This window comes from Oncorhynchus clarkii, chromosome 21 (assembly GCF_045791955.1).
Source record: "Oncorhynchus clarkii lewisi isolate Uvic-CL-2024 chromosome 21, UVic_Ocla_1.0, whole genome shotgun sequence".
In the NCBI taxonomy this organism is placed as follows: Eukaryota; Metazoa; Chordata; class Actinopteri; order Salmoniformes; family Salmonidae; genus Oncorhynchus; species Oncorhynchus clarkii.
The window spans coordinates 10,999,823-11,013,674 of NC_092167.1; the positions used below are offsets into that span (position 1 = coordinate 10,999,823).

Consider the following 13,852-nt stretch of genomic DNA (forward strand, 5'->3'; position numbering starts at 1 on the left):
TCAGGCCTGTTGATTGATGGCCTCAGCCCTCTGTAAGATGTCACGCCGGCTGCTGTAATCTATTCAACCCTCCACAACAGACCCTATCATTTATAACGCGTCTCTCCAGGCCGCTGGACTAGGGAAGAAAAGGCTTTTTTGATTCACGGGATGTTTTCTGCTCTGCGACGATCTGTCTGTGTGTTGCTGGGCTGTCCCGAGGAGTGGAGGGGAGGGAGGGGGAATGACTGCCCTGTAATCCAGGCTCAGCCTCCTCAGAGAGGCCTTCATCCTAGCGGGCCACAGCCCCAGCCATGGAGCACCACAGAGCTCACCAGTAAATGCTCCGTCAGTAGCATGACAAATACCTGAACGTGGTACATAGAGGAAGGCAGAGTAAGTCATACATTCACCCCCTTTGAGGAGGGGAGAAGAGGAGGAGGAGTAGGGATGGGGAGGAGGGAGGGAGGGAAAGCTGCTCCCAGCAACTGATGCTAAAAAGCAATAAAAGCAGATACCCCTGGACAGAAGCTCAGGCCTGCCTTCAAGGCCAAGACAAAGTGTTACTGTTGGGCTGAAGGCTGAGGGAGAGAGGGAACAGCGGCTTGCTCTCTCGCGGGAACATGGTATATCATGTCAACCCCGGGTTGAGGTGGGATAGTGGGTTGGTGGGGAGAGATAAATAGGCATATCTCACTAGGCATATATAGGCATATCTGTTGTCTCCAACACTATCCATGCTATTTATCTGAGAGCTCAAAACCACACATCTACTGCCATTAACTGCTAGAGCAGAGCTCAATGGTAAGGTCCTACCAGAGGTTGTGTACAGTAACGCACTCATGGCGGGTTGTTGTGTTTTGTTTTCCTCAGGTGAGGGAGAGACTGCGGGTGTCGCTAGAGAGGGTCTCTGCATTGGAGGAGGAGCTAACATCAGCCAACCAGGAGGTGAGAAACGTGTCACAGCATCATTTTTACAGGCATTCTGACTGTTTTAGTCAACTTTCAAAGCAGTCTGATGTTGACAGTTCGACTTAGGAGGACTCCTATTCAGGGGCTAGTCATTCTGTCTTAAGATGGAGTGCGGTGTGTGATGGGGTGAAGTATGGCGTTGACAGATGAGAGCTGGCCCGTGGCGTTAGCAGGGTGGCGTAACGCCTCTGCCCCCCATTCTCTCTCTGCCATTCTCTGCCAGGGCAGATGGTCATGTTCCAGCTGAGAGGAGCCCTCAGACTGGCGCTCTACCGGAGCCAAATTAACCACTCTGCACTGCCAGAGGGAGGGAGAGAGGGAAGGGGGGCGGAGAAAGTAGGGGGAGGGGGAGAGAGAGAGAGATTTAAAATGCTGCTCTACCAGCCAAACAGGCCTTAGGAGGTGAGATGAAACCCTGGTCAAAGACTGATCTGCCCTGGGTATAGAAAACAAGTAAAGCTAGGGATGGAGTGAGGGGATGAGAGGAGAGAGAGGTTATAAGGCGCCGTGAGATGGCGATATCTTTCACTTTGAGTTAGCCTAGTATTACCAGATGGATGACCGCTCCTGTATCCGTGTAGTGAATCATTTCGCGAGATCAGGCAGGTGTATGAGGCTAAGTTTGAGCCATAGACATGCAGTGTAAAGTTCATCTCATTTACTTAACCAAGTACAGTGTTACGCCTCAGCAGATATTTCCCTGAGTCGAGACATAGGTCTTTATTTGATTAAATAGTGTGACTATACTTCATTTGACTACAGTGGATACATGGTTAACTTTCCCGCTGTGTCATGGTGAGACAGTCATCTGAGTGAGTGGGTGTTGAGGCCCGGTGATGGAGGCTGTGGTTAAATAAGCACTGCTGAATAGAAACATCCACACTTCCACACGTCAGAGCCTCCGGGGAGGGCGTTGGGTTCCAGTGGCTGCCTGCACCAGCTCCAGACTGTTAATTGATTTGGGATGGAGATCTGCCTCGAGTCGCTCTCCTCTGGGGCTCCAGTCTGCAGATAACACCACCTGCAATCCAGGAGCCTCCCATAGGGAGCTGCACTGCCTGATGACATAGATGACCTTCGACCTCTCAGTCTCAGGTGTTTAAGTGGTCCAGATTTGACCTCTCAGTCAAATCAAATCAAAGTTTATTCATCACGTGCGCTGAATACAACAGGTGTAGTCCTTACAGTGAAATGCTTACTTACAGGCTCTAACCAATAGTGCAAAAAAGTTATTAGGTGAATAATAGGTAGGTATAGAAATAAAACAACAGATTTGGTCCAGATTTGACCTCTGTCTCAGGTGTTTAAGTGGTCCAGATTTGACCTCTCAGTCTCAGGTGTTTAAGTGGTCCAGATTTGACCTCTGTCTCAGGTGTTTAAGTGGTCCAGATTTGACCTCTCAGTGTCAGGTGTTTAAGTGGTCCAGATTAATTAGGGCCGATTTCAAGTTTTTGGACACCGATTTTGTCGATAAAATAAATTTTAAAAAAAAATAAAAATATATATATATATATATATATATATATATATATATATATATTATTTGATTTTTTTACAACTTTATTTAACGAGGCAAGTCAGTTAAGAACACATTCTTATTTTCAATGACGGCCTAGAAATGGTGGGTTAACCGCCTTGTTCAGGGGCAGAACGACAGATTTTTTACCTTGTCAGCTCAGGGATTCAATCTTGCAACCTTACGGTTAACTAGTCCAACGCTCTAACCACCTGCCTCACGAGGAGTCTGCCTGTTACGCGAATGCAGTAAGAAGCCAAGGTAAGTTGCTAGCTAGCATTAAACTTATCTTTATAAAAAACAATCAATCAATCATAATCACTAGACATGGTTGATGATATTACTAGTTTATCTAGCGTGTCCTGCGTTGCATATAATCGATGCGGTGTGCATTCGTGAAAAAGGACTGTCGTTGCTCCAACGTGTACCTAACCATAAACATCAATGCCTTTCTTAAAATCAATACACAGAAGTATATATTTTTAAACCTGCATATTTAGCTAAAAGAAAGGTTAGCAGGCAATATTAACCAGGCGAAATTGTGTCACTTCTCTTGCGTTCATTGCACGCAGAGTCAGGGTATATGCAACAGTTTGGGCCGTCTGGCTCATTGCGAACTAATTTGCCAGAATTGTACGTAATTATGACATAACATTGAAGGTTGTGCAATGTAACAGCAATATTTAGACTTATGGATACGGTTCCGTATTTCACTGAAAGAATAAACGTCTTGTTTTGGAAATGATAGTTTCCGGATTCGACCATATTAATGACCTAAGGCTCGTATTTCTGTGTGTTATTATGTTATAACTAAGTCTATGATTTGATAGAGCAGTCTGACTGAGCGATGGTAGGCACCAGCAGGCTCATAAGCATTCATTCAAACAGCACTTTTGTGCGTTTTGCCAGCAGCTCTTCGCAATGCTTCAAGCATTGCGCTGTTTATGACTTCAAGCCTATCAACTCCCGAGATTAGGCTGGTGTAACCGATGTGAAATGGCTAGCTAGTTAGTTTCAAACGTCACTCGCTCTGAGACTTGGAGTAGTTGTTCCCCTTGCTCTGCATGGGTAAAGCTGCTTCGAGGGTGGCTGTTGTCGATGTGTTCCTGGTTCGAGCCCAGGTAGCGGCGAGGAGAGGGATGGAAGCTACACTGTTACACTGGCAATACTAAAGTGCCTATAAGAACATCCAATAGTCAAAGGTATATGAAATACAAATGGTATAGAGAGAAATAGTCCTATAATTCCTATAATAACTACAACCTAAAACTTCTTACCTGGGAATATTGTAGACTCATGTTAAAAGGAACCACCGGCTTTCATATGTTCTCATGTTCTGAGCAAGGAACTTAAACGTTAGCTTTCTTACATGGCACATATTGCACTTTTACTTTCTTCTCCAACACTTTGTTTTTGCATTATTTAAACCAAATTGAACATGTTTCATTATTTACTTGAGGCTAAATTAATTTTATTGATGTATTATATTAAGTTAAAATAAGTGTTCATTCAGTATTGTAGTAATTGTCATTATTACAAATAAATAAAATCAGCCGATTAATCGGTATCGGTATCGGCGTTGAAAAATCATAATCGGTCAACCTCTAGTCCAGATTTGACCTCTCAATCTCAGATGTTTAAGTGGTCAAGATTTGATTTATATTGTGCGTACTCTCTCAGAGCTGATTTATTTATGATGTTTCAATTTAGAGTTAAATAAATAGTGCAGTTGTTTTAAATACAGACCCGGCTCACATAAATGGAATGGGAGTAGATTCTGTAGAATGTGTCAGGAGGTTGATGAATTCCCCGCAAAACCTCTGGGGCCTCTGGGCTTGGTCCCCCGCCAAGGGACCAATCCAACCTGCATAAGATCCTACAAAGGCTGCTGGGAGAGAGAGAGAGACTGAAACTTCTTACTCTATGTTATCCGGTCTCTCTTATTCATTTCCTGGTTGGAATTCTAGAGGGTATCCCCAAGGTGTCACCCACTCTATACAATGAAAAATGAACCGGTGCTATAAGATTCAAGCCAACAGGTTTCCAGTGTTTGTGTGTGTGTGTGCACGTGTGCCTGTCTGTGTGACTGATCTTAATTCAGAGGCATTGCCGCATATAGCAACCTGCTCCAGGCCCTCGGCTCCACCAAATCAATCTTGTACACCGAGAGATTTCACGTCACCTTCCTGTCCAATCTCCTTTTGCTCCTTCACACTAAAACAGACAATTACTTATCGGAGAGGTGGAGACGAAGGAAGTCAGGAAATGATGTCTCCTAGTGTCTCCTGGTGTCTCTGATGTCTGCTAGTGTCTCCTGGTGTCTCCTGGTGACTCTGGTGTCTCCTGGTGTCTCTTATGTCTCCTTGTGTCTCTGGTGTCTTCTGGTGTCTCGTGGTGTCTTGGATGTCTCCTGGTGTCTCCTGGTGTCTCTGATGTCTCTGTCTCTTGATGTCTCCTGGTGTCTCTGATGTCTCCTGGTGTCTCTGATGTCTCCTGGTGTCTCTGATGTCTCTGTCTCTTGATGTCTCCTGGTGTCTCCGGTGTCTCCTGGTGTCTCCGATGTCTCCTGGTGTCTCTGATGTCTCCTGGTGTCTCTGATGTCTCCTGGTGTCTCTGATGTCTCCTGGTGTCTCTGATGTCTCTGTCTCTTGATGTCTCCTGGTGTCTCTGATGTCTCCTGGTGTCTCTGATGTCTCTGTCTCTTGATGTCTCCTGGTGTCTCCGGTGTCTCCTGGTGTCTCCGATGTCTCCTGGTGTCTCTGATGTCTCCTGGTGTCTCTGATGTCTCCTGGTGTCTCTGATGTCTCCTGGTGTCTCTGATGTCTCCTGGTGTCTCTGATGTCTCTGTCTCTTGATGTCTCCTGGTGTCTCTGATGTCTCCTGGTGTCTCTGATGTCTCCTGGTGTCTCTGATGTCTCCTGGTGTCTCTGATGTCTCCTGGTGTCTCTGATGTCTCCTGGTGTCTCTGATGTCTCCTGGTGTCTCTGATGTCTCCTGGTGTCTCCGATGTCTCCTGGTGTCTCTGATGTCTCCTGGTGTCTCCGATGTCTCCTGGTGTCTCTGATGTCTCCTGGTGTCTCTGATGTCTCCTGGTGTCTCTGATGTCTCCTGGTGTCTCTGATGTCTCCTGGGCTTTGATGAGATGAGATGAACTAATACTACATCAAAGGGAAAGATTTCAACTTGCTTCTGTAAACATGTTTCTAATTTGAGAGCAGCCACAGCCACAGCAGCAAGGCTCAGTCTATCACTTGTTATCCTGGGTGTCTGTCGGGAGGAGGTGTGTGTGTGTGTGCGTGTGCGTGTGCGTGTGTGCACCCCTTATGTCGAGAGCCAACCGTTTGATCTCTGTACCTGAAAAATGATAGACGCTCCCCAACGTGCCGGACAAAACATAAGAAGGTGTAATTGCACCCCTCATTAAAAGAATGGAAAGAGAGAGAGAGGCAGCAATATGCAACAGCAAGCAAATCCACTGTCTGTGGATAAAATCTCAAACCCTGTGTTAGGATGTTGTCGAGGCTTAATGTAAAGGGAATCCTCCATTGTAATTGTGGAATAATCCCTCCCTGCCCTTTGTCCTCTTAGAATGAAAATAATGTAATACTTGCGTCTAGTGAGTGCCTCCATCTGTGCTGTAAAAAGTGGTGTTTTATAGTTGTATAGCTATTAAGGCTATTTCTGACCAGTGTCAGAGGCAGTTGTGCTGCATTTTCACATCAATCATTGTTTATTGATATTGGTGTCATTGAATGCCCTCTAAGTCTTGAACGCAGCTCAACTGGAGCGGTTGGTGAAACACTTGGCAACCGTATTGGATTCTCTCACTGTGTTGTTTTATTGTGATGTCATCGCCTCCTTCTGAGAAATGTAATTATGTCGGTCTCTCCGGGGTGCAGACACAGCCAAGTCATAGATCTGGGATTCCCACAAATGGGAAGTGTCCAACAAATATTCAGGCTTAACTTATTTATTGTAGACAGAGATGGCATTCCAATAGCAGTAATACTGATATACTGTGTGGCTTTTACTGATCAGGACTGGAGGGCCCTATTGCAGCACTGCCTCAGTCAGTACAGTAATATGATGTATTGCCATGTTTAGCAAAATACACTATTATACAGTAGATTCATGACTGTCATAGGCTGCTACATTATCCTTCCTGGATTGTTCTCTCAATCATTGCCGTCATAATATTGCCGTCTTGTCACGCCCTGGCCATAGAGAGGCTTTTTAATCTCTATTTTGTTTAGGCCAGTGTGTGACTAGGGTGGGCATTCTATGTTTTTTTTTCTATGTTTTTGTATTTCTTTGTATTTGGCCCGGTATGGTTCTCAATCAGGGACAGCTGTCTGTCGTTGTCTCTGATTGAGAACCATACTTAGGTAGTTCTTGCCCACATGGGTTTTGTGGGTAGTTGCTTTCTGTTTTTGTGTCTGCACCAGACAGAACTGTTTCTGTTGTTCTTTTTGTTGTTTTGTCATTCAGTGTTCTGTTCTATTATTAAATAATGATGAACACGTACCACGCTGCACCTTGGTCCTCACCTTCTTCCACCAACAGCCGTTACACGTCTCCGATGGGGGGGGGAAAAGGTTGGCTTGTTTCCTAAATCCAGATGAAATCCTGAGATTAAAGCCTAAAATAGCCTGTGATCAGTGGTAATAGCAGCATGCTGTCATTTTATTCACACTTCCATATCCTGTCTGTCTTCCAACTGGGTCTGTTCTTTATGGTAAATCTGGCGATGTCTGTGCTCATGATTACATAATAATGGATAGTGAGCAGACTAATATTTGACTGTGTACTGGATGACAGGCTCCAGGTATTTATGACACTGACATGGTGCATCTCTCTACTGTAGTTGTCATACAGTAAAATCACGGCTTTTCTTACAAATATTTTCAAACACAAAAATATGACAGTTATGCAAAAAAAAAAAATATGGTTAGCACATCATAAAACAATGACGGTCTTCTCCTAGTTTCAAGGTCTGGGAGGTTTCCCTGGAACTGACTTGTGAAGGCTGACCCTACAGGCATCATGTAGTCTCCCTGGTATTGCTGTCACTTGTGTTTAGTGATGGTGTAAAATGGCATTAGAAGTGAGGGGGCTCCATAAAGGAATGCATACCATGCTGTTTGTGCTGTCCAAGAATAGGTTGTAGTCCAACAATTTGGACAATTATAGCTGTGTCTCTACCCGGCTATTTCCCCCCCTTCCTCCCCCTCGGAAAGTCCGAATCAGCCGTCCCTGTCAGGGGAATCCTCAATATGCTTTTCATGTCACTGGTTTGTAGCCCCTGGCAACGTGATTAAGAGTGAACACCAGATTCTTCAGGAGAGAGAGAGGACGGGTTCGCTGAACAAGATAATCATAGTGATCGCGTTAATACCTAGACATAATATGACATAGCTGGCAGCGTAATGTTCCAGAAATTCCTACACAGACAAGCTGTAACAGTAGGAAATAACCTGTTAGCGGTCATTGAGTAAATATTTAGGTTGTTTGTGTTTTGAAAAGTGAATGAGATCCTGACCCTTGACCTTAATACATTTGCACATCAGTTGTATTCCCCTCAGGCACTGACAGGACAGCCCAATGCCTGGCTGGAGCTGACAATTGTGTGTGCGCGCGTATCTGTGTGTGTGTGTGTGTGTGTGTGTGTGCACATGTGCCTGCATGTGTGATTGACAGCTAGGCTGATCTCTGCTGTGTATTGTTATTCTAGACCTGTGTATTAATCTCTGTCCTGTGTCCCTCTCTGTGTATTGTTATTCTAGACCTGTGTATTAATCTCTGTCCTGTGTCCCTCTCTGTGTATTGTTATTTTAGACCTGTGTATTAATCTCTGTCCTGTGTCCCTCTCTGTGTATTGTTATTCTAGACCTGTGTATTAATCTCTGTCCTGTGTCCCTCTCTGTGTATTGTTATTCTAGACCTGTGTATTAATCTCTGTCCCGTGTCCCTCACTGTGTATTGTTATTCTAGACCTGTGTATTAATCTCTGTCCCGTGTCCCTCTCTGCAGATTGTGGCCTTACGGGAGCAGAATGCCCACATCCAGAGGAAGGTGGCGTCAGGGGACGGGTCAGAGGACATGCTGGAGGGCACTGATGCCAGCCAGAAGGTACATAGCAAGGTGGGCGTTCATTGCGTTTACTGTCCTTCTTTTTTTCCTGTCAATATCCACAGCTTTTTATTGTTGATTATTTATCTCATGTTACTATCATTACGTTGACAGGGCTAACACTCAACATTTCAGTTTTCACATCAACGTAAACGTGTGGGATATACATACTTTTCAACCCCCATTTTCATTGTTTCAACACAGTTGTCCATTCATAGTCTGTGTTATCAGTATCATCGTGGTATCAAGCATGTTATCATTTCACTAGCTCGATAGATACAGGCCTTCACTGTCAGCACAGTGTCTTTGAGCAGCCAACTAGGCAGCGTGAATGACACCCACAATCAGGTGATGTGTACTGTCTATGACCCCACCCAATTCCATTATACTGGAGCTCCCAAACGTCTGACTACATCTGCATACCAATGGTCCTAGATCAAATGTCCCATAATGCATCCACACTTCCATGATTAGTCAGACCAAAGTGAGCAGTACCTTGAGCAGTCAAAGCGTAGAGAATTTCCCAATCCTCTCAGATATCAATACAGCACTTAGAATGCTGTGTTGGTTTGGATGTGAGCCGAATCTCTAGGCTCGTGGATGAGCTGCACTTCGTGATGGGGACGCGTTGTCAGGAGTGTACGATTCAGCCTGACTGGGCGACAGCTGTCTGTGGCCTGTCACTCTACAGAGTAGGGGGGTGGGGATGAGGGTGGTTGGAAGGTTGAAACTCCCCCTCCTTGGGGTTAGTGAGAGGGGAGCCACTCACTTTCCCCATGCTGAGGTTTGAAGAGGTAGTCATGGCAGCCTCGTTAAGGTTCCATCCAGAGGTAGTCATGGCAGCCTCGTTAAGGTTCCATCCAGAGGTAGTCATGGCAGCCTCATTAAGGTTCCATCCAGAGGTAGTCATGGCAGCCTCGTTAAGGTTCCATCCAGAGGTAGTCATGGCAGCCTTGTTAAGGTTCCATCCAGAGGTAGTCATGGCAGCCTCGTTAAGGTTCCATCCAGAGGTAGTCATGGCAGCCTCGTTAAGGTTCCATCCAGAGGTAGTCATGGCAGCCTCTTTAAGGTTCCATCCAGAGGTAGTCATGGCAGCCTCGTTAAGGTTCCATCCAGAGGTAGTCATGGCAGCCTCGTTAAGGTTCCATCCAGAGGTAGTGACACGGATGATCTGCAGGGCTAGTTTCTCCTGGGGGGCGGGTTAGAGCCCTCCTCTCTGTCTCACTGTTCCTGGGTAGAAGGGTGTTGGAGTAGAGTGAACACACAGGCTAACGCCATCGTCAGGCTGTCGTCACCCATGTGACAGGTGGAGGGGTGTGTGTGTTGTGTGGGTGCACGTGTTGCGCCTGAATGAACCAACAGGTCACATCATGACGCGGGGCATAGAGCTAGCTTTACCTGACGGGCCTGCTAATACAGGCAGACAGCCATGGCCTTTCCCTTCACTCTCAGTATCAACCACTTTTCTGCACTTCTAACCATCAAGGCCTCAATATTATATAGCGATCGAATAGTAAAACCAAGAAGATTTAACCATAGAGGTAATCTTTTACAGTTAGCAATTTCAAAAGATAACAATAAAACCTAAGTTAGGCTAGCTTTTACTGACATGCCCAAGCTATGGCTGTTGGGCTCCCCCACTGCAATTTAGCAGTGCTGTAAAGTTGCTGTGATATATAGACAGCTAGACGTATAAAACGGGTCTAATTTAGCAAAAGGAAACGGTGCACAGTAGCTTGTTCCCTACCAGATCAATCTGCCTCCATGGAGAAACAATGTTTAACTCCATGTCAATCCCTCCTAAAGGCATTGTTACGAGTGTCAAGTCCACCTCGTCCCCAACTGGATAACTTCCCTGCAGGCTTTACGAGTATACTCTCAGACGCGCCGCAATTAAGTTTTTATTTCGAGAACCGGCTGTATAACCTGTTATCTCTGGGAAAAGTTCAAACCAGCCTGCACTAAAAGCCAAGCTAAGATAAATCCCAAGTTTGTCCATTATGAGAGTAGACTGTTGTGTTGGTATTTAAACCAGTGGGCTGATTTAATGGGGCCTGTTGCCTTACACAGTGAATCATTGATCACAGGCAGTAGGGAGAGAGGCCCAATTAGGGATGTCTGGCCAGATGGATGGGTATGGACGGCAGCTGGCCCTGATACATGAGGATGGGTAGAGGAGGGATCGAGAGGGGGGTGGGGTTAGGAGAAAGAGAGAAGGGCACGAGAGATGGGAGAGGAGAGACCGATAGACTCTCTCTCTGTCTCTCTCTCTCTCTCCCTCCCTTCCTCCCTCCCTCCCTCCCAGAGTTGAACCAAATCATATTCCTAATGCAAGTGCCAAACCAATCTCTCAATGCAGTCTGGAGTAATCTTTATAGTGCCTCCGTCACCCTGGCTGTGTGTCCATCTGAAATTAAACCAGAATAGGGGCCCAACAACCTCCAGCTCCTAAATGTGTTAGAGCTCTAACGCTATCTTTCTCCACTGGGAAATGCAGAGGTCTGAAGAGGGATCTAGTCGGATTCAAGGCCCTCTCAGCCTGTACTTCAGCACTCACTGCAGAAGGCTTGACTGGAAATTATGTTGTTTCCGCTCATCCATCTCAATTCTGCTAGCTAAAACAGTTTGTGTCATGGGACCTAACTGACATAAAGCATCCTTGAGTTGGTAGAAAAGCGCTGTATTACAAGGTTAAGGTCAATTCCATTATTTCAAATAAATCAATCCACAGAAATTGCTATAAAGCTTTTTTGAAATTCATAAGGACTTTTTATTCTTTACTCCTGATTTGACTGAATGGAAATGGACTTTACACAGTAAGAGTCTCTCTCATTTCCTCTGCCCCTGGTCCTCCAGCGCCTGTCCAACGGCTCCATGGAGTCGGCCCATGAGGCCAGCCAGGTGGTGGAGCTGCAGGACCTGCTGGAGAAGCAGAACTATGAGCTGGCCCAGATGAAGGAGCGCATGTCCTCCCTGTCGTCCCGCGTCTCCGAGGTGGAGCAGGAGCTGGACACCGCGCGCAAGGACCTCATTAAGACAGAGGAGATGAGTACCAAGTACCAGAGGGACATCAAAGAGGTGAGGAGAGAGGTACATTCAAATGAGATGCACCCACTCTCTAAGGAGAGACACACACACTCACTGTTAGTTGAGAGTTAGGGTTGTTGAGAACATACATTAACAAGCATGAGGGACCTATGCATTCACTCCCTCAACCTCCTCTCTGATGACTTAGAGGAGTTACTGCCTCAGACAATCTGGATGGTTCTTGGACAAGTAATGTATCCAGGCTTCTTTCTACACATTGGTACTTAGAGATGGTCTCTACTCATCTGTCCTGTGCTATAGGCAGACCATTATAGTCACACAATCACTGGCCCCTCTGATTTGGAGGAGAATTTAATGTCTATCCAGTGATGTGAATCAGAATGTGACCTGGCTCTTGGTCCACCTAGCTAGCGGCTAGCCCTGGTTGAGATTGCTATTGATTGCTAATGATGATGGCAGGCTGGGCTCAGGGAGTGAGATCCAGCTAGTACACTGATCTCAGATCCTTTATCAGCCCAGCCCTCTTAAGTAATTACCACTGTCTGAGAACAGTGTTATATCATAACAACGCTGGAGGACATTTCCTTCCCCTCTATACACACACTCACTGAGACTCCATACAGGAAATTAACCGTAGGAGATTTAGGGAGATACGGTTTGTGCTGTTGAGAAGGAAATGTACTCAACTGTTTGTGTCTGTGCATTGTACGTGTGTGTGTGTGTGTGTGTGTGTGTGTGTGTGTGTGTGACTGACTGACTACAGGCTATGTGTCAGAAGGAGGACATGGAAGAGAGGATCGTCACTCTGGAGAAGCGGTACCTCAGCGCCCAGAGAGAGTCCACCTCCCTGCACGACATCAGTGACAAACTGGAGAATGAGCTGGCCAATAAGGAAGCCTTCCTCAGACAGGTCACTTACCCTCTTCCACCAATCCTAACTTTAACCATTAGAGTGGTGGGGGAGCTGGGGGGATACAAAACTGAGCTAAGATCAGCATCTGAGGGATACTTCTTCAACCTACAGCTGTGGTCCCCACTGACCCAATTTAAACCTTTGGTTTTAGGGTCACAACACAGAAGGAATCAGAAGTGTCCCCACCTTTGGTTCCACCCACCTAGACAAACCATACCCTTTAGTACATGTTATTGCTAAGGCAAAACTCAATTCCATCTGGCGTCTCTGGTTTAACAAAACTCAATTCCATCTGGCGTCTCTGGTTTAACGAAACTCAATTCCATCTGGCGTCTCTGGTTGAACAAAACTCAATTCCATCTGGCGTCTCTGGTTGAACGAAACTCAATTCCATCTGGCGTCTCTGGTTGAACAAAACTCAATTCCATCTGGCGTCTCTGGTTGAACAAAACTCAATTCCATCTGGCGTCTCTGGTTGAACAAAACTCAATTCCATCTGGCGTCTCTGGTTTAACGAAACTCAATTCCATCTGGCGTCTCTGGTTTAACGAAACTCAATTCCATCTGGCGTCTCTGGTTGAACAAAACTCAATTCCATCTGGCGTCTCTGGTTTAACAAAACTCAATTCCATCTGGCGTCTCTGGTTTAACAAAACTCAATTCCATCTGGCGTCTCTGGTTTAACAAAACTCAATTCCATCTGGCGTCTCTGGTTGAACAAAACTCAATTCCATCTGGCGTCTCTGGTTTAACAAAACTCAATCCCATCTGGCGTCTCTGGTTTAAAGGAGATCTCCATGGGCTCAGGAGGCTGATCGTTCTCTACATTAAGGGAGTACCGTAGTTACAATAGCATACATATTTGCTGAAATCCCCTGCGATCTGGAGAATAACAGCGTTCGTTGCCAGTAGTGGATCAAGGATAACTCTCGTCTTTGATTAATACGAGTTGAGAACATTCTGAAACGAGAGGACATCTTGACATTGTGTTTAACTCCAGCTGAGTCGTTTGCGTATGGGTCAGGGTTTTTATTGTAGTTACTTGAAGATGCTGTGTGGGTGGATGTGCATGGTTTCTGTGCCTGAGTTATTTGGTATTGTGAATAATGTTATGGTTAAGGAGGGGGAGCAATCACAGATACAGCACCAACAGCTGAGCTCAAGGCAGATGGATTTTCATAAATTTGTATTGCCAAGCTATAGAGAACACACACACACACACATGAATCCGCATTGCTAGACAGAAAGTACTCCGTGCACATTTAAGCAATAAGGCCCGAGGAGGTGTGGTATAT

General features: G+C 45.7%; 1 protein-coding gene across 1 annotated transcript in view; it reads left to right on the forward strand.

The window, feature by feature from the left end:
- Positions 1 to 13,852, forward strand: part of LOC139378523 (liprin-alpha-2-like) — a 277,178-nt gene that overhangs the window by 176,790 nt on the left and 86,536 nt on the right. The window contains exons 5-8 of the mRNA XM_071120768.1: positions 853 to 927; positions 8,498 to 8,608; positions 11,453 to 11,674; positions 12,408 to 12,554. Of these exons, the coding sequence (XP_070976869.1) occupies positions 853 to 927; positions 8,498 to 8,608; positions 11,453 to 11,674; positions 12,408 to 12,554 (555 nt within the window). The remainder of the gene's footprint in view (positions 1 to 852; positions 928 to 8,497; positions 8,609 to 11,452; positions 11,675 to 12,407; positions 12,555 to 13,852) is intronic.